The following is a 25,005-nucleotide window of genomic DNA, read 5'->3' as shown; positions in this document are numbered from 1 at the left end:
ACAGCACAGAAGAACAACCCATTCAACCTTTCTGGTTTGTGTCGACCAATAAAACTAGCTAGTCCCATTGACCTGCTCTCATTCCACAACCATCCAGATCTCTTCTATCCATAACTTCATCCAATTTATTTTTAAAACTCAAGATCGAATCTGCATTCACTACATCAGAGGGCAGTTCATTCCACGCTCCTACCACTCTACGAGTGAAAAACTTTCTCCCAATGTTCCTGTTATACCTCTCTCCTTTCAGCCTAAAGCTATAACCTCTTGTATTTATCTCCCCCAATCTAAGTGGAAACATCCTACTCACATCTACTCTGTCTATACAACTCATAATCTTATAAACCTCTATCAAGTCTTCCCTTGAAGGACTATTTGAAACTCTTTGTTTCAAGGAGTATAATCCTAATCTGTTTAATCTTTCCTGGTAACTCAACTCCCGAAGACCCAGCAACTTCTATACTCAATACTTTGATTTATAAAGGCAAAGATGCCAAAAGCTTTCTTTACAACTATGTCCATATGCAACACCACCTTCAGGGAACAACGTATATGTATTCCCAGATCTCTTTGCTCCTCCGCACTCCTCAATGGTCTACAATTTACTATGTACGTTCTACCATGATTCGCTCTTCCAAAATGCAACACCTCACTTGTCCGCATTAAATTCCATCAGCCATTTACAGGCCCAATTCCCCAGCTGGTCCAGATCCCTCTGCAAGATTTGAAAATCTTCCTCACATTCCACGATGCCTCCTATTTTTGGGTCATCAAAAAACTTGCTGATCCAATTCACCATGTTATCAATTTGGTCATTTATATAAATAACAAACAATAATAGTCCAAGACAGATCCCTGAGGCACATCACTCAACACAGACATTCAATCTGAGAAGCAACCATCCACCACCACTCTCTATTTTCTTCCTCCAAGCCAATTTCAAATCCAGTTAGCAAACTCTCTATGTATACCTATTGTCCTAACCTTCTGAACAAACATCTCATGTGGAACCTTGTCAATGGCCTTTCTAAAGTCCATAGAGACAACATCCACAGCTTTTCCCTCATCAACCTTTTCGGTAACTTCCTCAAAAAACTCTACAAGACTTCCTCTAACATACTACCTTAAGCAATCCCTTACTAATCACAGAGCACTTATGACATTCGGATTCCTTGAGGTGGAATGTGAGTTTTGAGGGCAGTTTGAAAACTACTGGCATAGCATCTACATGCCTGGACTGACCAAAACAGCTCGTTTTTTGGGCAATATAAGAGAAGACGAAATATGGCAGGAAATCAAAAATGGGTTATATCTTAAAAAATGGAAGGTGATACGAAAATTTCAATGCGATTTTCATGATCAGCAAAAATCCAAAAACATTCACCCCAATTGTTCAGGAAGCAAAATCTTCTATGTCTCGTGAAGGTTGCACAGTTGCAACAGAATCTCCCTTCTCTTACATTCAATCCCTTCAGCAATGATGGCTAACATTCCATTTGCCTTCTTGATTACATGTTGCACATAAAAAGCCACTTTTTGCAAATCACGCCAAGAACTCCTCTTCCTCTGCACAAAGGCACATTTCATTCCTTCACCATTTAAATAATCTGATCTACTATTTTTCTCCCCAAAGCCAATAACCTCACATTTATCAACATTGTACTCCACCTGACAGACCCTTGCCCACTCACTTACTTCTTCTTAATGATGCTCCAAACATTGATTTTGGTCATCCTAAGGTTTGGGCAATGTCTCTTACTGTTTTATTCTTGTTTTTCAGCCTCATAATGGCTTCTTTGACTTTCATTGGCACAACTCTGGTCCTCATGTAGAAAAATGGCAACTACAGACTCCAAAGATGATCAAAAGCTTAGAAGCAAGCCTAGCTCTCTTATACCTGCATCAATGAAGCAATTAAACATACATGAGTATTCACAAACACCTGTGAAGCAAGATGTCCCAAACATTATGGTTCCCTGAAATGAGGGGACTATGTATAAAAAGTGGTTTCATTTCTACATGGTCAAACCAAAATGTATATAAATAACCTTGATAAAATCTGAAATGTGCTCTTTAATTATAATGTGAATTGTTAATCACAAATTTAAAACTGTAGAGCACAGGGGCAAATAAAGAAAAAAATGTCTTTGTCCCAAACATTACAGTGGGTACTGTATCATGAGCAGGTGCAGGTCCAACAGTGACCCGAGTGGTATTCCGCTCAGTATTGATTCCCAACCAAAAAAGCACTGTTATCCCAACCTACTGCATTCTGTTGGTTGACCAATCCTCTTTCCTTGAAATAAATTACCCCTAACTCTATGCACCTTTATCTTATGGATGAAGCATCTTCGGAAACACCAAATGCACAACATCCATTTGTTCCCTTCTATCTATTGTGCATGTTATATATGTGAAGAACTCCTGTAAATTTGTCAAATATGACCTCCCCTTCCAGAATCCATATCGCTTCTAACTGGTGAGATAATTTCCATAGACATCTTGTTATTTCTTCATAAAAGCAAGCTTGAAGCATTTTCCCAACTACATACCTTAAGCTAACTGACTTATAGTTACCTGCCTTTTGCATACATCCATTTTTTAAATAGTGGTTTGACATTTCCTGTCTTTCAACATTGCACCAATCTGTCCAGATTGTGGTAAAATGATCATAAATGCCTCTACTATAACTTGTAAATTTTCTTTCAGTACCCTTTCATGTATTCCATCCGGACTAAGTGACTCACTAATTTATTCGTCATTTTCTCTTTCATGATAGTGGCTATATTAAGGTCCTTATCTTTCATCACATCTTTAATATCATTCTTTGGAAAGTTAAACATGTCTTCCACTGAGAAGACCGACATAAAATAGCTGTTCAAGGCGTTCGCCATTTCAACATTATCCAATTAATTCCCCCTTATTGTCCAAGGGACCCTTGTTTGCTTTAGCCACCCTTTTCTGCTTAACTTGATTATTTCAATTATGCATCTAGTGCTGCCTCCTCCACAATGGGGAGACTGGATGCAAATTTCAGGAAAATAAACTTTATTGAGCATCTTTGCTCCATCCATTGTAACAGCCAGGATGCCCCAGTGGCTAGTCATTAATTCCTCTTCCCATTCCAAAATTGACATGTCGGTCTGTGGCCGACTATATTGACAAGTTGAGGCCACAAGCAAATTGGAGGAACAGCACCTGTTTGTATTCCTTTTTGGTAGCCTCCAAAAAAAAAACCCCATCAACATCAATATTTCTGGTTACCAGCCTCCCACCACCCTTGCTTTCCCCAATCTCTTTGGTCCCATTCCTCCAACTCTTCTTTCTCTTCCCCTCCCCTCAACCTCCACCTGATCATCATCAATACCTTCCTTCAACTTTCATCCCACCCTATTCTCTTTACTCCATGCATGACTCTCCCTCCCCATTTATTCAGGCTCCTGTACTTTTTTGGAATTCCTCACGAAGGTTTAAGGTCCAAAATATTTTTCTGCAAAACAAATTCCGGTGAAGTAGGAGACAGCAAAGTTTCACTCCCAGAATAACTCAATGCCTTATCCACCCAATTTGATGACCAGAATAAGGAAGAACCACTGCTTACCCCATTTAGGGAGATTGGGAATCTGGTTAAGAAGAGAGAGGTATAGGTAACAAGGAGCAAATTAAGAGACTGAAAAATGCAAGAGAAAATTTAAGAAGGAAATCAGGAGGGCTAAAAGAAGACATGAGCATGCTTTGGCTGACAATGTGAAGGAAAATCCATGGGCTTTTATAGGTATATTAAGAATAAAAGGATAGTAAGGGACAAAATTGGTCCTCTTGAAGATCAGAGTGGTCAGTTTTGTTTGGAGCTAAAAGAACCTATCTCAAATGTTTTTTTTGCATCAGGAAACTGGCAGAGTCTCATGAAGTAAGGAACCATGCAGTGTGGTTATGGAACCTATATATATTAAAGGTGCTTGTTGTCTTAAACCAAATAAGGGTGGATAAATCCCCAGGACTTGACAAGACCTTGAAGGTGGCTGGTGCAGAAATTGCAGGGACCCTGGCAGAAATATTTAAAATGTCCTTAGCCACAGGTGAGGTGCCAAGAAGGATAGAAGGTAGCTCACATAGTTTCTTTGAGTACAGACAGAGTACCTGGCCGAGTTCTGAAAAACCTGTGCTGACCAACTTATGAATGAATTCATGTTTCTCTTCAACATCTCACTCCAGCAGGATCTGGTACCCACCTGTTTCAACCTGGCCTTAATTGTACCTGTGGCCAAGAAGAGTGTGTAACCTGCCAAAATGGCTTCTAAACAGTGACACTCACATCCACAGCAATGAAGTGTTTTGAAAGGCTAGTGTTGAAGCATATCAGCTCCTGTCTGAGTGGTGACACGGAGACATTCCAAATTGCCTACTGCAGAAACAATCTACATCAGATGCCATTTCACAGGCTCTACACAAAGCACTGGAACACCTGGACAGCAAAGATGCATTTATCAGGATGCTCTTCATTAACTAGTTTGGCATTCAACACCATTATACCCTCAAAACTGATCAGCAAAGTCCAAGACCTGGGCCCCAATATCCCACTGTGTAATTGGATCCTAGATTTCCTCACCTCAAGTGAAGATTGGCAAGAACATCTCCTCCACAATCTCTATCAGTACCAGAGCACCACAGGGCTGCCGGCTTTGCCTCCTGCTCTACTCACTTTACACCTATGACTGTTTGGTTCATTACGACAATAACACCATTTACAAATTTGCTGACAATATCATGATAATGGGTTCTATAAAAGGGGACCATGAGTTAACATACAGGAGGAAGATTGAAAACTTGTCTGAATAGTATACTAAAAACAACCTCCCACTCAATATCACCAAAACCAAGGAAGGAGCTGATTGTGGATTTTACGAGGGGAAAACCAGAGGTGTACGATATAGTGATCACTGAATGCTCTGAAATGAAGAGGGTGCGCAAATTTAAATTCCTGGAAATCCCTATTTCAGAGGACCTTTCCTGGACCCAAAACACTAACGTCATCATGAAGAAAGCATCTCGGTGTCTTTACTTTCTCAAGAGTTTGCAGAGGCTTGGTATGACATTGAAAACATTGGCAAACTTCCACAGATGTGTAGTGCAAAGCGGGCTGTCCAGCTACATCATGGCCTATTGTGGGGGCACCAATCTTCTTCTTCTTTCTTCCTCTTTGGCTTGGCTTCGCGGACGAAGATTTATGGAGGGGGTAAAAAGTCCACGTCAGCTGCAGGCTCGTTTGTGGCTGACCAGTCCGATGCGGGACAGGCAGACACGATTGCAGCGGTTGCAAGGGAAAATTGGTTGGTTGGGGTTGGGTGTTGGGTTTTTCCTCCTTTGCCTTTTGTCAGTGAGGTGGGCTCTGCGGTCTTCTTCAAAGGAGGCTGCTGCCCGCCAAACTGTGAGGCGCCAAGATGCACGGTTTGAGGCGTTATCAGCCCACTGGCGGTGGTCAATGGGGCAGGCACCAAGAGATTTCTTTAGGCAGTCCTTGTACCTTTTCTTTGGTGCACCTCTGTCACGGTGGCCAGTGGAGAGCTCGCCATATAATACGATCTTGGGAAGGCGATGGTCCTCCATTCTGGAGACGTGACCCATCCAGCGCAGCTGGATCTTCAGCAGCGTGGACTCGATGCTGTCGACCTCTGCCATCTCGAGTACCTCGACGTTAGGGGTGTGAGCGCTCCAATGGATGTTGAGGATGGAGCGGAGACAACGCTGGTGGAAGCGTTCTAGGAGCCGTAGGTGGTGCCGGTAGAGGACCCATGATTCGGAGCCGAACAGGAGTGTGGGTATGACAACGGCTCTGTATACGCTTATCTTTGTGAGGTTTTTCAGTTGGTTGTTTTTCCAGACTCTTTTGTGTAGTCTTCCAAAGGCGCTATTTGCCTTGGCGAGTCTGTTGTCTATCTCATTGTCGATCCTTGCATCTGATGAAATGGTGCAGCCGAGATAGGTAAACTGGTTGACCGTTTTGAGTTTTGTGTGCCCGATGGAGATGTGGGGGGGCTGGTAGTCATGGTGGGGAGCTGGCTGATGGAGGACCTCAGTTTTCTTCAGGCTGACTTCCAGGCCAAACATTTTGGCAGTTTCCGCAAAGCAGGACGTCAAGCGCTGAAGAGCTGGCTCTGAATGGGCAACTAAAGCGGCATCATCTGCAAAGAGTAGTTCACGGACAAGTTTCTCTTGTGTCTTGGTGTGAGCTTGCAGGCGCCTCAGATTGAAGAGACTGCCATCCGTGCGGTACCGGATGTAAACAGCGTCTTCATTGTTGGGGTCTTTCATGGCTTGGTTCAGCATCATGCTGAAGAAGATTGAAAAGAGGGTTGGTGCGAGAACACAGCCTTGCTTCACGCCATTGTTAATGGAGAAGGGTTCAGAGAGCTCATTGCTGTATCTGACCCGACCTTGTTGGTTTTCGTGCAGTTGGATAATCATGTTGAGGAACTTTGGGGGACATCCGATGCGCTCTAGTATTTGCCAAAGCCCTTTCCTGCTCACGGTGTCGAAGGCTTTGGTGAGGTCAACAAAGGTGATGTAGAGTCCTTTGTTTTGTTCTCTACACTTTTCTTGGAGCTGTCTGAGGGCAAAGACCATGTCAGTGGTTCCTCTGTTAGCGCGAAAGCCGCACTGTGATTCTGGGAGAATATTCTCAGCGACACTAGGTATTATTCTATTTAGTAGAATCCTAGCGAAGATTTTGCCTGCAATGGAGAGCAACGTGATTCCCCTGTAGTTTGAGCAGTCTGATTTCTCGCCTTTGTTTTTGTACAGGGTGATGATGGTGGCATCACGAAGATCCTGAGGCAGTTTACCTTGGTCCCAACAAAGCTTGAAAAACTCATGCAGTTTGGCATGCAGAGTTTTGCCGCCAGCCTTCCAGACTTCTGGGGGGATTCCATCCATACCTGCTGCTTTGCCACTTTTCAGTTGTTCGATTGCCTTATATGTCTCATCCAGGGTGGGAACCTCATCCAGCTCTAGCCTTAGGGGCTGTTGAGGGAGCTGGAGCAGGGCGGAATCTTGGACTGAGCGGTTGGTACTGAAAAGAGATTGGAAGTGTTCTGACCATCGGTTGAGGATGGAGATCTTGTCGCTGAGGAGGACTTTGCCGTCTGAGCTGCGCAGCGGGCTTTGGACTTGGGGTGAGGGGCCGTACACAGCCTTTAGAGCCTCGTAGAAACCCCTGAAGTCGCCAATGTCCGCGCTGAGCTGTGTTCGTTTGGCGAGGCTAGTCCACCACTCATTTTGGATCTCCCGGAGTTTGCGCTGAAGATGGCTGCATGCGCGACGGAAGGCTTGTTTCTTCTCTGGACAGGCTCAGTACATCACAGGTAAATCTCACCCCACCATCTAGAAAATCTAAATCTGTTGGTGAGCAGCAGCAATCAGCAGGGATCCGCACCACCCAGTTCATGCTCTGTTTTCACTGCTGCCATTGGGAAAGAGGTATAGGGGCCACAAGACTTGTATCACCACATTCAGGAAGAGTTGCACCATCAAACTCCTAGATAACAAACTCAGAGACTTATTTAAGGACACTGCACATTATTTATTATTAAATATTTATTTTTTTGTATTGCAGAGCTTGTTTGCACTTCCTTCTTGTTTATACTTCTCCCTTTTATATACCGGTCTTTTATTGAGTACAGTTTTTGATAAACAGAAGTTATGCCTGGCCGGCAAGCAAAAGAATCTCAGGGTTGTATGTGATGTCATGGATGCAATCTGACAATAAATCTGAACTTTCAACTTTATCTATTGGCTTCCACATATGCTGCCTGACCTGTTGAGTTCTAGCATTTTATGCATTGCTCCAAAATTTGTTTTCCTATGTTTAGCCTGTAATGAGAGGCACTATTAGTTCAGTCTCCCTATCAATAGGGAAAGAAGCAAAAGAGGGTACGTTCTGAGACCTCAAGTGACTGTGAACCCACCACCGCCTCTGATGCCTCCTGCTCTCCGGTAACCTCTGTAGTTGGATAGCTTCCTGTCCGTTCCAAGTGAACCCAAACTCCCATCCCAGACCAGTGGTTCCAAAGCCCCATTGTAATTAAGAAGCTGTCACTATCGGAGGCCTTTCGTGAGCCTTGCTCACCATCTGTAGAACACCGATGGCAAAAACCAGGCTCCAACATGCCAGTCATCATCAGCCTGCGGCCTGATGCCAGGGTTTTTTTTGTGACTCGGTGGGTGCGCCGCTGTGGTCTCCGACTCGACTGGGTCCTCTCCCCAAGCTTTTTCTTTTTTTTCAATAGGAGGGTATTCTCTGGCTCTGGTGCCCTGTGCAAACTGCCGCCTCCTTTTCCCTGTTAATTCCCCGATTTTGCTTCCTATTCTCCATCCCCTCTCGCTGCCTCTCTCCCCTCAACCTCCTCTGCTCCGCCGCCTCCTTTCCTCCCACCTCATTTACTGTCCCCATCCCTCCCCCACCCAAGCTCCTCTTTCACCCTCCAATTCCTCCCACCCATTTCGTTTCTCTCTCTCACTATTCCGGCCATCCCCCAAGTTCGGCCGATCGTGCTGCAACTCACCGACGGACCGTGAACTCCTCGGCCAGTGAATGAACGTCGCCGTTCCCCAGGCTCCGGTGGCAACACTTCCGGGTCAACGACGAATAGGTGGGGCGGGTGCTGGTGTCTTCAAGAGAGCGGGCTCTCTGCTTCGGAATCTTCATTCTCCAATTATTCCCCCCTTTTATGTCACTGCTTTTTGTAAACCTCGGGGATTTCCAACCTATTTCCTGGACCACTTTTGGATGAATCCGAGTTTTATCATCCCCTCTAATACTTCCAGCAAGTCTGGTGAACTTCAGCGTTCCACGGGCAATGTTAAAATCTTTCTTGCTATTTTCATCCTGCTCAGCCTCTGGCCAACTGAAAAGCTTCGACCTTGAAGATGTTGAAAACATAAAATTAAATGGAATATTGTGGAAATGTTCAGCAGGTCAGGCAAATGTCGTTGCGGGAGAAACAAGAAGAAATATTTGGCTCATCATAAAAGTTGCAGATGCTGGCATCTTGAACAAACAAATGAGAAACTGGAGGAATGACAGCGGGCCAGACGACATCTATACAGAAAAATGATCAATCATCGTTTCATATCTGTCCCCTTCAGGAGAGCCGAGGTAGAAAGCGTGGAAGGTGGCGAAATGGAGAGAGGGAATGAACATTTTATGTGCAATACACAAAAGTGCTCTTCGATACTCAGCAGGTCACGCAGCATCTTGAAGAAGGCTCTGGCCCCAAACGTTGACTGCCCTTTACTTCCTAGAGACGATGCTGCGTGACCTGCTGAGTTTTTCCAGCACTTTTGTGTGTTGGACAAAAACAAAATCACGGCATTTGCAGACATTCACGTCTAAATCACTTTTCAGTACCTGTCCAGGAAGAATTTTGAGCTTATGCACATGTATGACAATAAATTATCATTGAGAGGAGAGGGGTTCGACAGAAGGATCAGTTAAGGGAAAGAGGTGCACTGTCGGAGGAAATAGCCCATAAACTGTATTCCGACACGTGCTGATTCCTGCCATTTTTTCACAAGGTCGATTTCCTGTGAAGTAACGGTGCCTCTGGCTCCTTCGCTGTTGACACCGTGGTCCTGATGCACCCGCCCCCTCACTCACACTAACGCCACCCGGCACCGACTCGCTTCTGAATGAACCCCTGACGTCATCGCGCAGGACCACGCCGCGCGTTGCCAAGAGACGGCCCGTATTGCTGCAATGGCGAGCGCTCAGCGACCTCCCAGTGCGGGGAGATTGAACACCAAAGGAACTCCGGGCAGATCAGCCACCGTTGCTCGACCACCCCCCACCGCACCGAGGCTTAACACCGGAGTAAGTAGAGAACTAATTCTCGGGCTTCAATAAAGTAGGAGCCCGCAGCCCTTGGTGGTCGGAGTTTCGCTGGCAGGTCCGTTTCGGACCTTGAAATGGCCTCTCCGACTAAAACCATTCGTCGGTCAGAAGTATGGCTCGGAAGTCTGCAGTCACCGTGGTTGAAATAAAAATATAATGCTGGAGTAACTCAGCAGGTCAAACGGTTTCCTTTATGCAGCAAAGATAAACACTTTATTCGGACGCCTGCCGACATTTTCCCATACCTTTATAAAGGGCTCAAACCTGAAACATAGGTTATGTATTTTTATCTTTGCTGCGAGTTTCTTCGGCATTGTATTTTTTACTTCACCCAGTCACCTTTGCTCTCTCGCATGCCCTCCTGCACTCTCTCCTTGCTCTGCTGCCTGCACTCCCCAGTCACTGCCTCCAGTTTGGCCCCCTGCTCTCCCATCTGCTCCCCTTACTTGGCTCTCTGGTGTCCCCCTGCTTGGCCTCCCCAGGTACCCGTCCCCCCCCCCCCCCCCCCGCTCGTTCTCTCCTTTCCACCCTCCCCGCTCTGCCTCCTCAGGAACCCCCCCGCCCCCTGCTAGGCTACAAAGACTTCCCCAGGCACCCTTCTTCTTGTTCCCCTGCCCTCTCCACCCCACATCCCCCCCTGCTTGGCCCTCTGCTCTTTCTGGTCTCCTGATGCCCCCACTCTCCAGGCCCCTTGACCATTCCAGCCCCAATCCAGGTCTTTCTCCTGACTCCCCTCTCCTAAGCCACCCCCAAAAGCTTGGCCCTGTGACCTCAACCGGCCTTCTCCAAGTTTTTATCCCCCATCCCCTTTTCAGTCAACCTCCCCAGCCCCATCCCCCTCCCGGGCCCCATCCCCCTCCCGGGCCCCATCCCCCTCCCGGGCCCCATCCCCCTTTAGCTACTTTCTCATTTCCTTCCCCTTACCTCCACATGGCACTCCCTTCTTGGCTTCTTCTCCCTGCTGGGCTCTGTCCTCCCTTACATCCCTTCCCCTGGCTGAACTGTCAGCCATTGCCTCCATTGGATACTTGTGCCCTCTCCCTTCCTTACACTCATACTTGTCTGGTCCCTGCTAATTCCTACAATCTCTTTCAATCGCTCCTCACTTGATGCTCATAAATCATCCATGTTTCACCACTCCCTCTTCTTCACCCCCACCCCCGCTTTCCCCAACTGTCTTCAAAATTTATAAGAAGAATATCCTCAGAGAAATTGGATATGTTTCACATTTCAACTGTGAGAAAGCACTGTCATGTAGGTTGATGATAATTGGAGCCTTAACCTCTTGTATTAGCCCTTTTTTATTGAACATGAGATATTTTAACAATTATGCTTTCATCTCAAATTTTATATTTTCAAGGTTTGTTTATTTCATGCTTTCTCTCTTGAATTATTTTTTGTGCATATACAAGTTGTGCATGAGTAAATACTATGATCCTTTAATGTAATCAGAAAATTGTTTGCAATTATGAAATATGTAAAATGAAAACTCAGGAAAATTAGTTTACACAGCTATTTCTGGTTTCCAGGTATCGCCTGGTACAGCAAGACTTGGAACACGTAGTGGGTCTGCAATGTCTGGAGGTGTGCTCTCTGCTCAGATTAAAGTTGCAGATCGCCCTGTAACTCAGCAGGGGTTGAGTGGAATGAAAACTGGAATGAAAGGTAGATTTGCGTTGTCATCTTTTTTGTATAAATTGGAAATGTTTATTAATACATTATCTGTTTTTAAATCTGGATGATACTATCCTTTTCCATAACTATTTTAAAGCTAATAGAATTGGTCACTGGTCCTAAAATATTTCCCCATTGATACCTCAGTTGCCTGACCAGCTTCATTCCCCTGTACAATCTCCAATTGTTCTCCTTCCCTCATAAGTCTATCCACAAATTAGAAAGTTCTCCTGGATACACTTAAAGTTCACCTTATCCAATATCCAAACACTTATTTGCCCACAAAAAGGACTGTCTTTACTATTATAATGAAACTTTTTTTCTTGCACGATGGTAGCTGTTCATATATATTATCTATCTTTTATATTTATTATCACTTTTATTTTTAAGGAAAATTAATTTTTTTTTTACAAAGTGTCTGTTTTGCTGCAGGAAGTAAGAATTTCAGTGTTTTTGTACAAAGTCTGCTTTATTGTCCATTATAATACAAAGAATAATCATTTTGAAGAATTGTTATTCAGACTGTATACCTGTGACAAGTGGTGCAGCTCAGGGTTCATGCTATGTTCACTATTATTAATCATGTGTAACAACAATTTGGATAAGAATGTAAAATTGGCATGGTTTGTAAGCTTGTGAATGCCACCAAAATTTATAGTAAAGTGGACAGGAAAGAAGGCTGTCTCAGCTCAGTTTACATCAGGACCTAAATCAATTGGGAAAATGGCCCAGAGTGTCAGATGAAATTCAAGAAAACAACAATTGCTGGAGGAAATTTAGTGGGTTGGACAGCCTCCATGGAGGAAAATTAACATTTGATGTTTCCGTCAAAACCCTGCTTCAGATGAAGAACTGCATTCTGTGGCACATTTGTGAGAGCGAGGCCTGGAACTTTATTGGAGAAGGGACGAAAGGTACCAAATCATGGCAGAGTGGATAGAGCATGGGGCAGAGGGAAATTTGTTAGGAAAAGCAGTGAATGGATGGCTGGGAATAAACAAGGAAACCTGGAAATGGAGCTAGAAGCCAGCATCTGCACTTTCTTGTGTCTCTGGAATTTAACTTGAAGATCAAAGTGATGCATTTTGTTCATCTATTTTTCATCCAATTGCACAAGTACCAGCTGATGACAGTGTACTCTGTCTTCGTTGCAAAACATGCAAACACACAACCAGACATACCACACATGCAGACAAGTAATACATATGCAGGACAAATACACATATATAAAAATACGTATTTATTGTTTAATAAATAGTAGAGTCTTGGATGTTAGTGTGAGCAGTTCATTTAGTTGTTCAGCATTCTCATTGCCTGTGGAAAGAAGCTCTTTCTCAGTCTGATGGTGTTGATTCTTTGCTGACAGGAGTAGCTGAAAGATGCTGTGTGGAAGGTGGTAGGGCTCCTCAACTATTTTGTTTCCCCCCCCACCCCTTCTGGCATCTATCCTGATAGATTGCATCATTGAGCATGTGCGTGACCCTATTGGTCCTCTGACACTCTTTTGCTTCTGTGCATTGACCTCTGATCCACTTCTCTACAGTAATTGTATCTGTGATGCAGCCATTAAGGACACTCTCGATGGAGCTACTGTAGAAAGTTGATGTGATAGTAGTTGGTAACCTTGCTTGCTAATTTTCTCAGGAAGTGCATTTGTGGTTACACCTTCCTGATATGTGAGGAGATGTGTGTTCAGGATAGGTTACTTGTTAAGTGGACTCCAAGGATCTTGGTACTCTCTAGTCTTTCCACTACTGAATTATTAGTATGGTGTAGAGAGTGGTTGTTTCTGGTCTTCCTGAAGTCCACTATAATCTTAGTCTTGCCCACGTTATTATCAGACCACATCAGAAGATTTTTCACCTCATCTCTGCAGCGTGACTCATCGTTGTTGCTGATGAGGCCAACTACTCTTGAGCCATTTACAAACTTGATGTAAGTATGGCTCTGCCTCTACTTCCTCAGGAGTTTGCAGAGATGTGGTATGACTTTGGAAACTCTTGCAAATTTCTACAGATGTGTGGTGGAAAGTGAGCTGACTGGCTGCATCATAGTCTGGTACAGGGACACTAATGCCCTCAAGCATAAAGCTCAACAAAAGGTAGTGGACACAGCTCAGGACATCACAAGCAAAACCTTCCCCACCATTGAGAACACCTAAAGGGAACTCTGCTGTCAGAGAGCAGCAGCAATCATCAAGAATCCACATCACCCAGCACACACACCATTCTCACTGCTACCATCAGGAAAGAATTATAGGTGCCAAAAGACTCCACCAGGTTCAGGAACAGATGCTACCCGTCCACCTTCAGACTCTTCAATATAAACTGCAGCAAGGTGTTGAAATGTACATAAATACCTCCATCATTTTGTCCGCACAGTCCATCAGTACCCCACCAGGTATGTTGTCTGGGCCTGCTGCCTTGTGTTGGTTCTCCTTGGATAGGGTTCTCCTCGCCACAATTATGCAGGGGCCTCATTCATCAGGGGGACATTGAGCAGATTGATGCTGAATAATGCTCCTCGAATTCAACTGTGCGTAGAAAATGTTACATTTTTCTGGGAGACGTCATTGTCTTTAATTCACAAGGTTGTCTTGTGATCTGTCATGGTCTCGATTCCTTGCCATGTGCACCTCATGTCACTAATGTCCCACAACTGTCCAAAAAGTGCTCAAACCTCTTCATCCAACCATGGTTTCTGGTTAGCCCTGGTTGTGAAACATTTGATCTTGATGACATCCTCAATGCACATGCTGATGTAGCAAGTCACTAAGCTTGTGCATTTCTCAATATTTACATGACCATTGTAGGTGGCCACCTCCCTGAACCAGCTCCAATCCATGGTCCTAAACGGTCCTGAAGTGTCACTGTCCCCTCCCCCTACTGCTCCCCCCAGCCACATCTTGATCTATCTGTGAACTGATATAGTTTGTTTTCCCAGCAGTCTGTATGCCAGAGTTGGCAGGATGGATATGTGATCCAAGTAACCAAAATGGGGGCAAGAGGCAGCCTTTTACCTGCCAGGGATGTTGGATATTCTGGCCCCTGATGGTGAAGTTGACTTGCTGTTAAAACCATGGCAAGACTGTTTTCTGGATGGTGTGGTTGAAGTCACCAGCTACAATCATGGTGCTGTCAGGGTGGGACTCTGGGCTTCATGGATGACATTTTAAAGCTCCTACATACTTTTGCCCTCATTAGCTAAAGCCAGAATGTAGACTGAAGCAATCAGTGTGACCGAGAATTCCCTGGGCAGGTAGAAGGGTCTGGCTTTCACCATTGCTACTCTGTCTCTGCTGAACAGAAGGTCTTTACAACAGGGACATTTGTTAAGTCAAAGCATGGCTGGACTTGCTCAGTAAATGCAAATACATGGTTCCCTAAAGGTGGCTTCACAGGTGTTTAAGATGTTTGCTTTCATTGGTCAGGTCCACTGGTTTGAGTAAAATACTAAAGTCTGCAGACACTCTTCTTTGGCTTGGCTTCGCGGACGAAGATTTATGGAGGGGATAAAAGTCCACGTCAGCTGCAGGCTCGTTTGTGGCTGACAAGTCCGATGCGGGACAGGCAGACACGGTTGCAGCGGCTGCAGGGGAAAATTGGTTGGTTGGGGTTGATGTTGGGTTTTTCCTCCTTTGCCTTTTGTCAGTGAGGTGGGCTCTGCGGTCTTCTTCAAAGGAGGTTGCTGCCCGCCAAACTGTGAGGCGCCAAGATGCACGGTTTGAGGCAATATCAGCCCGCTGGCGGTGGTCAATGTGGCAGGCACCAAGAGATTTCTTTAGGCAGTCCTTGTACCTTTTCTTTGGTGCACCTCTGTCACGGTGGCCAGTGGAGAGCTCGCCATATAACACGATTTTGGGAAGGCGATGGTCCTCCATTCTGGAGACGTGACCCACCCAGCGCAGCTGGATCTTCAGCAGCGTGGACTCGATGCTGTCGACCTCTGCCATCTCAAGTACTTCGACGTTAGGGATGAAAGCGCTCCAATGGATGTTGAGGATGGAGCGGAGACAACGCTGGTGGAAGCGTTCTAGGAGCCGTAGGTGATGCCGGTAGAGGACCCATGATTCGGAGCCGAACAGGAGTGTGGGTATGACAACGGCTCTGTATACGCTTATCTTTGTGAGGTTTATCAGTTGGTTGTTTTTCCAGACTCTTTTGTGTAGTCTTCCAAAGGCGCTATTTGCCTTGGCGAGTCTGTTGTCTATCTCATTGTCGATCCTTGCATCTGATGAAATGGTGCAACCGAGATAGATAAACTGGTTGACCGTTTTGAGTTTTGTGTGCCCGATGGAGATGTGGGGGGGCTGGTAGTCATGGTGGGGAGCTGGCTGATGGAGGACCTCAGTTTTCTTCAGGCTGACTTCCAGGCCAAACATTTTGGCAGTTTCCGCAAAGCAGGACGTCAAGCGCTGAAGAGCTGGCTCTGAATGGGCAACTAAAGCGGCATCGTCTGCAAAGAGTAGTTCACGGACAAGTTTCTCTTGTGTCTTGGTGTGAGCTTGCAGGCGCCTCAGATTGAAGAGACTGCCATCCGTGCGGTACCGGATGTAAACAGCGTCTTCACTGTTGAGGTCTTTCATGGCTTGGTTCAGCATCATGCTGAAGAAGATTGAAAAGAGGGTTGGTGCGAGAACACAGCCTTGCTTCATGCCATTGTTAATGGAGAAGGGTTCAGAGAGCTCATTGCTGTATCTGACACTGTGGTTGAAGTAAAAACACAATGCTGAAGAAAAAAAGCAGTGTACTTGATATAGCAACAGTAAACATACATAATCAACATTTCATGCTCAAGCCCTTCATCTATTTATGGACAAAATTACCAAGTTTGAGTGTTCAGTGATCATGAAACAGCTGTATGTTTGGTGAGACTACATTTGGAGTATTTTGGGGACTTTTAGTCACCCTGCTAGTGGAAGGATGTTATTTAGCTGGAAAAGGTGCAGTAAAGATTTACAAGGATGTTACCACGATTAGAGAGTTTGAGTTGTAAAAGACTGGATAGGCTGGGTCTATTTTTCTTTGCAACATAGGAGGTCGAAGGGTAACCTTCTATGCTATCTTCAGGGACATGGATGAGGTGAATGGTTGCAGGATTTTTTCCCTATGGGAATGGGAGTTTAATATTAGAAGGCATCGGTTTAAGGTAAGTAGGTATGCTGCAGGGATCCATGCTGGGTCCACTATTTTTGATCCCTCATCCCTCTCAATCATTCCTTATTTGGAGAATTAAATTAAATATTTAATAAAAACACAAATAAGAACTGGAAATGCTGGGAACAATGATCAGGGCAGCATTATCTATGGGGATACAAAATAGTCAATAATCTTTTTGACCTATTTGCAGGTCCACATCGCCAGGTACTGGACAAGTCCTACTTTCTTGGATTGCTAAGGTGAGTGTGTTGATGTCTAGTTAACATTTCTTGCATATCTTTTATTTGTTTGCATGTCTATGAAGTACAGGTTTCTTGCACTACCAATCAATGTTAATTCTGCCTCGCCCACAGGAAAAAGAATCTAAGGGTTGTATGTGATGTCATGTATTCTGACAAATCAGCAATCTAATTTAAAGTAAGAACACCATAGTTTTCAAGCTCTACCACATATTATTCTGACTGGTCGACCACACTCATCAATATTGCCATTTGGTTTCAATCACATCCATCTTTTGTTCATTATTGAGGATTTTGTCTGCTGCCTTCAAATACTACTAGTTTTCTTCCAGAGCTCTAGCTGATCTGTTGCACATCACTCATTCCTGCTGAACTTCTGTAGACTATTAAATTTAACAGATCATGCCTATTTTTGAAGTCACTCTTGCCTATTCTAACATCATCTTGAGCAATCCATTCATCCTGGTCACTATCAATACATGGATCATGCCCATCTTTACCATCCTCACTCAGAAACATTTCTCAATGCTTCACCCACTTTTACAATGAAGAAATCAGCGAACAACTGGCCTCTTAGCCTCTCTCCTCCCCCCCTCCCTCCCCCAATTAAAAATCTTGTTGAAAGTTTCAGTCCCCCAAACTCCCCTAACTTATTCACCATCCCTTTCTTCATTTGTTTGTGCAGCACCTTGGAAAATATCATCATTTTAAAAGATGAATAAAAAATACAAATGAAAAGAGAAAATGCTGGGGGAACTAGCAGATTAGCAGTATCTGGAGAGGAAACAGTAAACACTTCAGGTCAATGACCCATCATGAGAATTGAGAATGATGAGCTGCAAAGAGATTGATCATGAGAAGAATGCGATCAATATCTGATAAATTGAGAGCTGGATTGCTGTGGGGATAAGCTGTGAATGTGGTCATCTGGTTGATAGGTTTGTGAAGAGAACATGAACAAGGAAATAAATATGAAGCATGAGACCAGGGGCAGTACAGAGGTGCAGCCAGGTCATATGTGACAATAAATGTTTCTTTTCTAGTTGGAAGGTCTTAGATTCTGAAAGATTGTAACAATGTAATGGAGTTCTACAATTGTATAGCATAGAAACTGGCCTACCAAGACAACGTCAACTATCAAGTGAACACTTAAATGTTATTTGCTTGTATTTGGCCCATAGTGTTCTATGTCTTGAAGCATCTATTTTAATCTGATGTGTGTGGCAGATTCGAGTCTGGTAATGAGTATTAGTTTAATGGTCACCTTGATGTGATGTCCACCACCCAGTCCATCAGTCTGTTCCATATCTTAATCACCCTCTGGGTTGATAAAGTTCTTCCTGACATCCCCTCCAAACTTCTCAATTTGGATACTTAGGAGAAAAAATTCTAACCTTCTACCCTATCTGCACACCTCATTTTGCATACCTCAAACAGAATCCCCTTCAATGACTAAGCTATAAGGGAAACAAACAAAGCACCCCATCCTCATCGATTTCCTGCTGACCATCCTCTGCACCCAACACACCCTTGCTTTTTCATGGCAACTTTAGATACTTTAATTGTGCCCCAACCAGTGAGCCTTCTGCGCCCAAGTTACTAAAGGCAAGTACTCAGAATCTGAAGCAAAAATTGAAATGCTGGAAGAACTCAGCCAGTCAAGCAGCATTAGTGGAAAGAAATAAATTAATGTTTTAGGTTGAAGATCCATAATCAAAACTTGTATTGTAATGACATCTCATTATGGTCTCCCCTATCTTCCCTTCTTTTCCCCACCCCACCCCCACTACCCCAGTAAATCTGGCATATAAGAAGATTTCATACCCTGGAAAGCTGAGCAACCAGCCCCACTCTTCTTTCAACCACATATCCATGATCTCAACATCATAATCCAATGTGCTGACTGATTTTCTTGAGTTTATTTGCTTTTCTAGACAGAGTCCAGGCATTAAAATAAATGCATTGGAACCCTCCATTCTTTGCTTGTGCTCAGTCTATAGCACTGATTTAGTTTCCCTTCTGAATTTGGTTATACCTCCTCCCCAAATGTTGATCAACTTTAATCTGATTCTCCTGCCAGGTTAATTTAAACCTTTCCCTAAAGTACATGCAAGTTTCCTTGGACCATTTCCAGTTAAGATATTTAGTTTCCATCTTTCCTATAAATGTTCTGAGTGATCCAGAAATTTAAACCCCTCCATCATCTAGTTGCACATTCATATGACATCTGAGATTGAAAACTTGGCTGAATGGTACACCAACAACAACTTTGCACTCAATGTTACTGAAACCAAGGAGCTGATTGTTGACTTCAAGAAGGGAAAACCAGAGATATACTATCAAATTTAAGTTCTTGGGAAACACTATCTCAGAGGATCTTTCCTGGATCCAACACTAATGGCATTGTGAAAAAAGCATGTCAGTGCCATTACTTCCTCAGGAGTTTGTGAGAGTTGGTATGACTTTGGAAACTCTGGCAAATTTCTACAGATGTGGTGGAAAGTGCGCTGACCAGCTGCATGATGGTCTGGTATTGGGACACCAACACCCCAAGCAAAAGTTAGTGGACAAAGCCCAAGACATCTTAGTCAAAACCCTCCCCACTATTGAGTACATCTACAGGGAACGCTGTTGTCAGAGAGCAGCAGCAATCAAGGATCCACACCACCCATCACATGCTCTGTGCTCGCTACTACCATCGGGAAAGAGGTATAGGTGCTACAAGACTGACAACAAACTCAATCAAGGACTCATTTAAGGACTCTCACTTTTGCACTTTGTTGTTTGGTTTTCTTTCCTCTCTGTATTGCACTGTCAGTTGTTTACACCCAATCAAACTACAACCCCTGGTACATTTTGAATGGTGGGAGGAAACTGGACTCCCTGGGGAAAACCCATGGGGAGAACGTACAAACTCCTTACAGACTACATGGGATTTGAACCCGTCCTGATCGCTGGCACTGTAACAGCAACAGCATTGCGCTAACTGCTATACTAATCATGCCATCCCAAGGGACTTCCTCCAATCAGTCCCAGTATTTCCAAGACACTGTAAACTTTTCAGCAGGTTCTCTGCAATTTCTTTCCAAGCTTTATACAATTTGCATGAATGATCTCACCAGGTCCTTAGAAATTGTCAACATTGTTTGCACCAAGGCTGCCTCCATCATCACTAGTCATTTTTGCCCTTTTGATGTTCCTTTGTACTTGTCGATACCATGGAATTTATTTGATACAGTTTAAATCTGACATATGCCTCCTTTTCCTGAAGAGGCCCTTAATATCCCTCATTAACCACAATTCTTTAAACTTGCCAGCCTTGCCTTTCACCCTAACAGAACCTGCAGAGTCTGATCTCTTGCTATTTCATTTCTAAAAGTCTCCCATTTTCCAGCCATGTCCTTACCTGAAAACACCCTCTCCCCATCATGTTCTACATGTTCCTGATTCCTCCAGAATCAGCCTTGCCCCTCTTTAGAATCTTAAACTTATTGTCCAGTCCTATCTTTCTCCATAACCATTCCATATCTAATGGAGTCACGGTTACTGATCCCAAAATGCTTCACTGTCTCTTCAGTAACTTGCCCTATCTTTTTCCCTGAGAAAGGTCTCCATGTTGCAATCTTTTATCAGGCTCCCAAAATATTGATCAAGGAAGCATTCTCAGACAAATTTAACAAATACCACCCTGACCAAGCCCTTTGGGGTATGGGTCCCCATGTTAAGATTCGGGAGGTTAAAATTTTACATACCATACAACAGCACAAGAGCAGGCCTTTGGCCCACCTGTCTGTTGAGCATTATGTCCAAATCAAACCAAAACTTTACTGTCTGCACTTAATAAATATCCTTCCATATTCATGTGTCTTATCAAGAAGCATCTTAATTGCTGCTACTTAATCAGCTCCTGGCAGTCTGTTCTAGTCACAAACTATTCTGTGCAAAATATATGCACTTGAACTTCCTTCGCCTCACCTTAAACACATGTGACACTTGCCCTGGGGTTCTGACAGTTCACATTATCAATGACTCTCAATTGTATGGACCTCAATAAGATTGTCCTTTAGCTGCCAGCTGAAGTGGTGAATGCGAGCTCAACATTTAAGAGGAATTTTGACAGGTACATGGATGGGAGAGGTATGGAGGACTATGGACTGGGTCCAGGTCAGTAGAACTTGGCAAAAAAAATGGTTCAGCACAGACTAGAAGGGCCAAAGGGTCCTGCTTCTGTGCTGTAATTTTCTATGATTCTACACTTCCAAAAAATACATCGTTTGTCTAATCTCTCCCCACAATTCATTACCTGCTGAACCAGGTGACATCCTGGTAACTTCTGCATCCTTTCCAAGGCCAGCACATCCTTCCTGTAATGGGACAACCAGAATTTTACACAGCATTTGATGTGCAGTCTTTTTAAAAAAAAAAAAAAAAATGTTTTTGTATAGCTGCAACATGACTTCCTTGCTTTTATTTTCAGTGCCCTGCCTAATGAAGCCAAGTAAACTAATTACCACCTTATGGACTTGCATGGTCACTTTCATTGAGTTTTGGTCATGAACCCCAGATACCTCTTGTGAGAGTACAGATTCTATCACCAATGTGCATATGTATAGATTGTTGTGTAGGATGATTGTGATCGGCTGAGAGTGTAGCCACGCCTACTGGCAGGTCTTAAAGGGTTGCTCCTAGCCAGACCAGATCATTCTGGACTGGTCGACCTACATGTGAAACGGTCCAGTCTTCTAGTTAATAAAACCCTTGGTTTGGATCAACAAGCCCTTTGATTCTTTCGACACACTCTACACCTCTGCACATCAATCCTTCTCAGCCTTACAATTAACTGTCTGCATTCCCCTTGTATTTGACTTCCCAAAGTGCCACACCTCACACTTGTCCAGATTAAACATCATCTTTACATCATTTGAAAAATTACCAACTCATCCATCTACCTTTTCATCCATCATTTGTTTATCACAAACAGGGGTTCCAACACCAATCTTGGCAGCACACCACAGGCCTCCCGCCGCAAACCACAGGCCTCCCGCCGCAAACCACAGGCCTCCCGCCGCAAACCACAGGCCTCCCGCCGCAAACCACAGGCCTCCCGCCGCAAACCACAGGCCTCCCGCCGCAAACCACAGGCCTCCCGCCGCAAACCACAGGCCTCCCGCCGCAAACCACAGGCCTCCCGCCGCAAACCACAGGCCTCCCGCCGCAAACCACAGGCCTCCCGCCGCAAACCACAGGCCTCCCGCCGCAAACCACAGGCCTCCCGCCGCAAACCACAGGCCTCCCGCCGCAAACCACAGGCCTCCCGCCGCAAACCACAGGCCTCCCGCCGCAAACCACAGGCCTCCCGCCGCAAACCACAGGCCTCCCGCCGCAAACCACAGGCCTCCCGCCGCAAACCACAGGCCTCCCGCCGCAAACCACAGGCCTCCCGCCGCAAACCACAGGCCTCCCGCCGCAAACCACAGGCCTCCCGCCGCAAACCACAGGCCTCCCGCCGCAAACCACAGGCCTCCCGCCGCAAACCACAGGCCTCCCGCCGCAAACCACAGGCCTCCCGCCGCAAACCACAGGCCTCCCGCCGCAAACCACAGGCCTCCCGCCGCAAACCACAGGCCTCCCGCCGCAAACCACAGGCCTCCCGCCGCAAACCACAGGCCTCCCGCCGCAAACCACAGGCCTCCCGCCGCAAACCACAGGCCTCCCGCCGCAAACCACAGGCCTCCCGCCGCAAACCACAGGCCTCCCGCCGCAAACCACAGGCCTCCCGCCGCAAACCACAGGCCTCCCGCCGCAAACCACCCTCTTGCCCCTGTTCCTACCCCCCCCCCCCCCCCCAAGGCCTTTGAGACCCTGCTCACAGTCCAGATTGTCATGAGTGAGTGAACAGATTTGATTGGTCTCAAAAGCAAGCTCTCTTAACACATTCTTTGTGAGTACGCACCTTAATGGTCCAAGTACAAAGGTATTAAAGGGTTCAATGTGCATGGATGGATGGGTGGAGCAGAGCCAAACCTTGCTTGGCAGATGGAGTGACTTCCGACCAGGTAATGGACAGTGGTGTCATATGAGAGCCATGACCCTTCACACAAGATCCCAGAGCCATACACAGATGCTGGTTACTTCACTGAATTCTTCCAACAGTTTTAAAAAATTTTCTTCTTCTGTTCCTTTAAACTGCTGTGCTCTCATAATGGTGGCATAGACTTTTGTCTGGTATTGCTCTGTAGGTTTGTGTTTGTAGCATATCCAAAAATATCAGATATGAGAAAACCAGAACAGATTTTCTCTGTAACAGAAATAAAGTCACAGACTTCTACCTGGAGGCCGGATACAAGCACAGAGGGAAAACATAAAACTTACCTTTCATTGAGCAGCCCTAAAACGCTACTCCTGCGCTACATTCATGCCAAGTGGCGCCTCGTAGCACCCTCTGGAGTTGATGGAGGCATGGCAACTGATGCCGCAGCACCAACCTTCATAAATGCATGACAGATCAATGGCCGTCTTCCTTACCCATAATCTCCCATGCAGCTGGAACTTGGGAAAGGCGGCCGGGAAAGGCGGCCGGGTAAGGCTGTCACAACCCCCACTGGCTGCCCCTGCCCTGACTGGGTCATGGAGGGATGTCCCTAACCAGCTGCTTGCAGCAGCTGTACATTCATGTGGGGCGGCCGAGCGCTGCGCTTCGCCGATTATCCTTCCCCAAGAGGGGTTGCAGTCGGCACCTTGGAGCCGGCTACGACACATTCAAGAAGTTAAGTCTCCTGATGTAAGGGTAGAGTACCTCCGCCTTTACAGTTGTGCTTTTTCTTTGCATGAAAGGGCTTTCTGTTTAGGGTGGAACTGGCATTTGCAAGTGTTGATGAATGACTGAAACTAAGGCATGTAGAGCATGGAAATCACTGTATATTGCAAGTAGCTTTCCAAACTGCTTCCATTGTATATATTACATATGTGTATCTTGTTGCGGCAGCTACACAGCTAACTGAAGGATCGCACAACCAGATGTGTTGAGTTCAGTGAGCAAAAACTTATACTCTCAGCCCGGACCTGGCTGAGAACCATGCTGGGGGGCCACAACGTCACCGGGGCATCACGTGGGTCCCCAAGCGCGGGCTTCTGAGCCCGGTACAGGGCGGCTGCCCTGCCGCGTGCGTGACAAGCAGGGACAGTTCGCCTGCCTAATGGCGTACCGCCACAATCTTTTAATTATAACGTACATGTAAAAAGTCAATTGACATTCACCATTTTCTTGTCTTTAGAAATTGCAAATACCACCTTAACTGATAACAATACTTTCAAAGATAGAATCTCTAATTTGTATTTAAGAACGATCCCTAAATATTGTACCTTTCAACTGGATTGTTTGAATGAGGTTCAACAGTATTAGCAAGGTGACCTTGTTTATCTGCCTCTAATGCTGCTCCTTCTCGCTGGTGTGACTCAATAAAATCTGTGTTTTGTACTTTGTGGTTTTGCTGTTCATTTTGTACCTTGACGGGAAGCGCGGCTTTAACAGCTCCAACTCTGGACCATTGAATTTAATTGGTTTTATTGTCACCTACTAAAATACAGTAAGATGCTTTGTTTTGCATGTAATCCAACTCATACACCAGGTAGTGCAATAAGATTATAAATTAATTAGACAATGTAATGAGTCGTGCAACAGTGATTAAATAGTATACTGAGCCTTTAACATTGTTCCCATCAATTTAAAAACAAAATAAACTCCATTTAGTTGTAGGTAGCTGAATCCACACCTTTCCTCTTGTACTGTAATTTGTCCTGTATTTGTATTGCTGACTCGGTTTGCAAAATGTACAACAGAATGTTTTTGTCCTAAGGTTTAGACGATGAAGAATAACATGCAGACATTTGTATGATCGTCCCTAAAAACACTTCCCTTTCACTTCAAAGTCTATTCGCATCCACTCTTATATTCTGATTGCCAATGTTACGGGTCCAGAGGACCCCAAAACCCAGCAGTAATAGAAATTCACTAAAACAAATAGTTACTTAAACAAAAGTTGCT

The 25,005-nt window shown here is 45.0% G+C and overlaps 2 protein-coding genes across 2 annotated transcripts in view; one reads left to right on the top strand and one right to left on the bottom strand.

Annotated features, from left to right (window-relative positions):
- Nucleotides 1-8,620, bottom strand: part of uba6 (ubiquitin like modifier activating enzyme 6) — a 135,535-nt gene extending 126,915 nt beyond the window's left edge. The window contains exon 1 of the mRNA XM_069924701.1: nt 8,562-8,620. The gene's annotated coding sequence lies outside the window, so the exon portion shown is untranslated. The remainder of the gene's footprint in view (nt 1-8,561) is intronic.
- Nucleotides 8,621-9,724: 1,104 nt separating this feature from the next.
- ift74 (intraflagellar transport 74) overlaps nt 9,725-25,005 on the top strand; it is a 125,743-nt gene continuing 110,462 nt past the window's right edge. The window contains exons 1-3 of the mRNA XM_069924691.1: nt 9,725-9,868; nt 11,419-11,554; nt 16,913-16,961. Coding sequence (XP_069780792.1) covers nt 9,755-9,868; nt 11,419-11,554; nt 16,913-16,961 — 299 coding nt within the window. The 5' untranslated portion in view covers nt 9,725-9,754. The remainder of the gene's footprint in view (nt 9,869-11,418; nt 11,555-16,912; nt 16,962-25,005) is intronic.

The sequence above is a fragment of the Narcine bancroftii genome, chromosome 1, assembly GCF_036971445.1.
Source record: "Narcine bancroftii isolate sNarBan1 chromosome 1, sNarBan1.hap1, whole genome shotgun sequence".
Classification (NCBI taxonomy): Eukaryota; Metazoa; Chordata; class Chondrichthyes; order Torpediniformes; family Narcinidae; genus Narcine; species Narcine bancroftii.
Note: the sequence above shows the minus strand (reverse complement) of the source record. Positions and strands in the feature narration are given on the sequence as shown.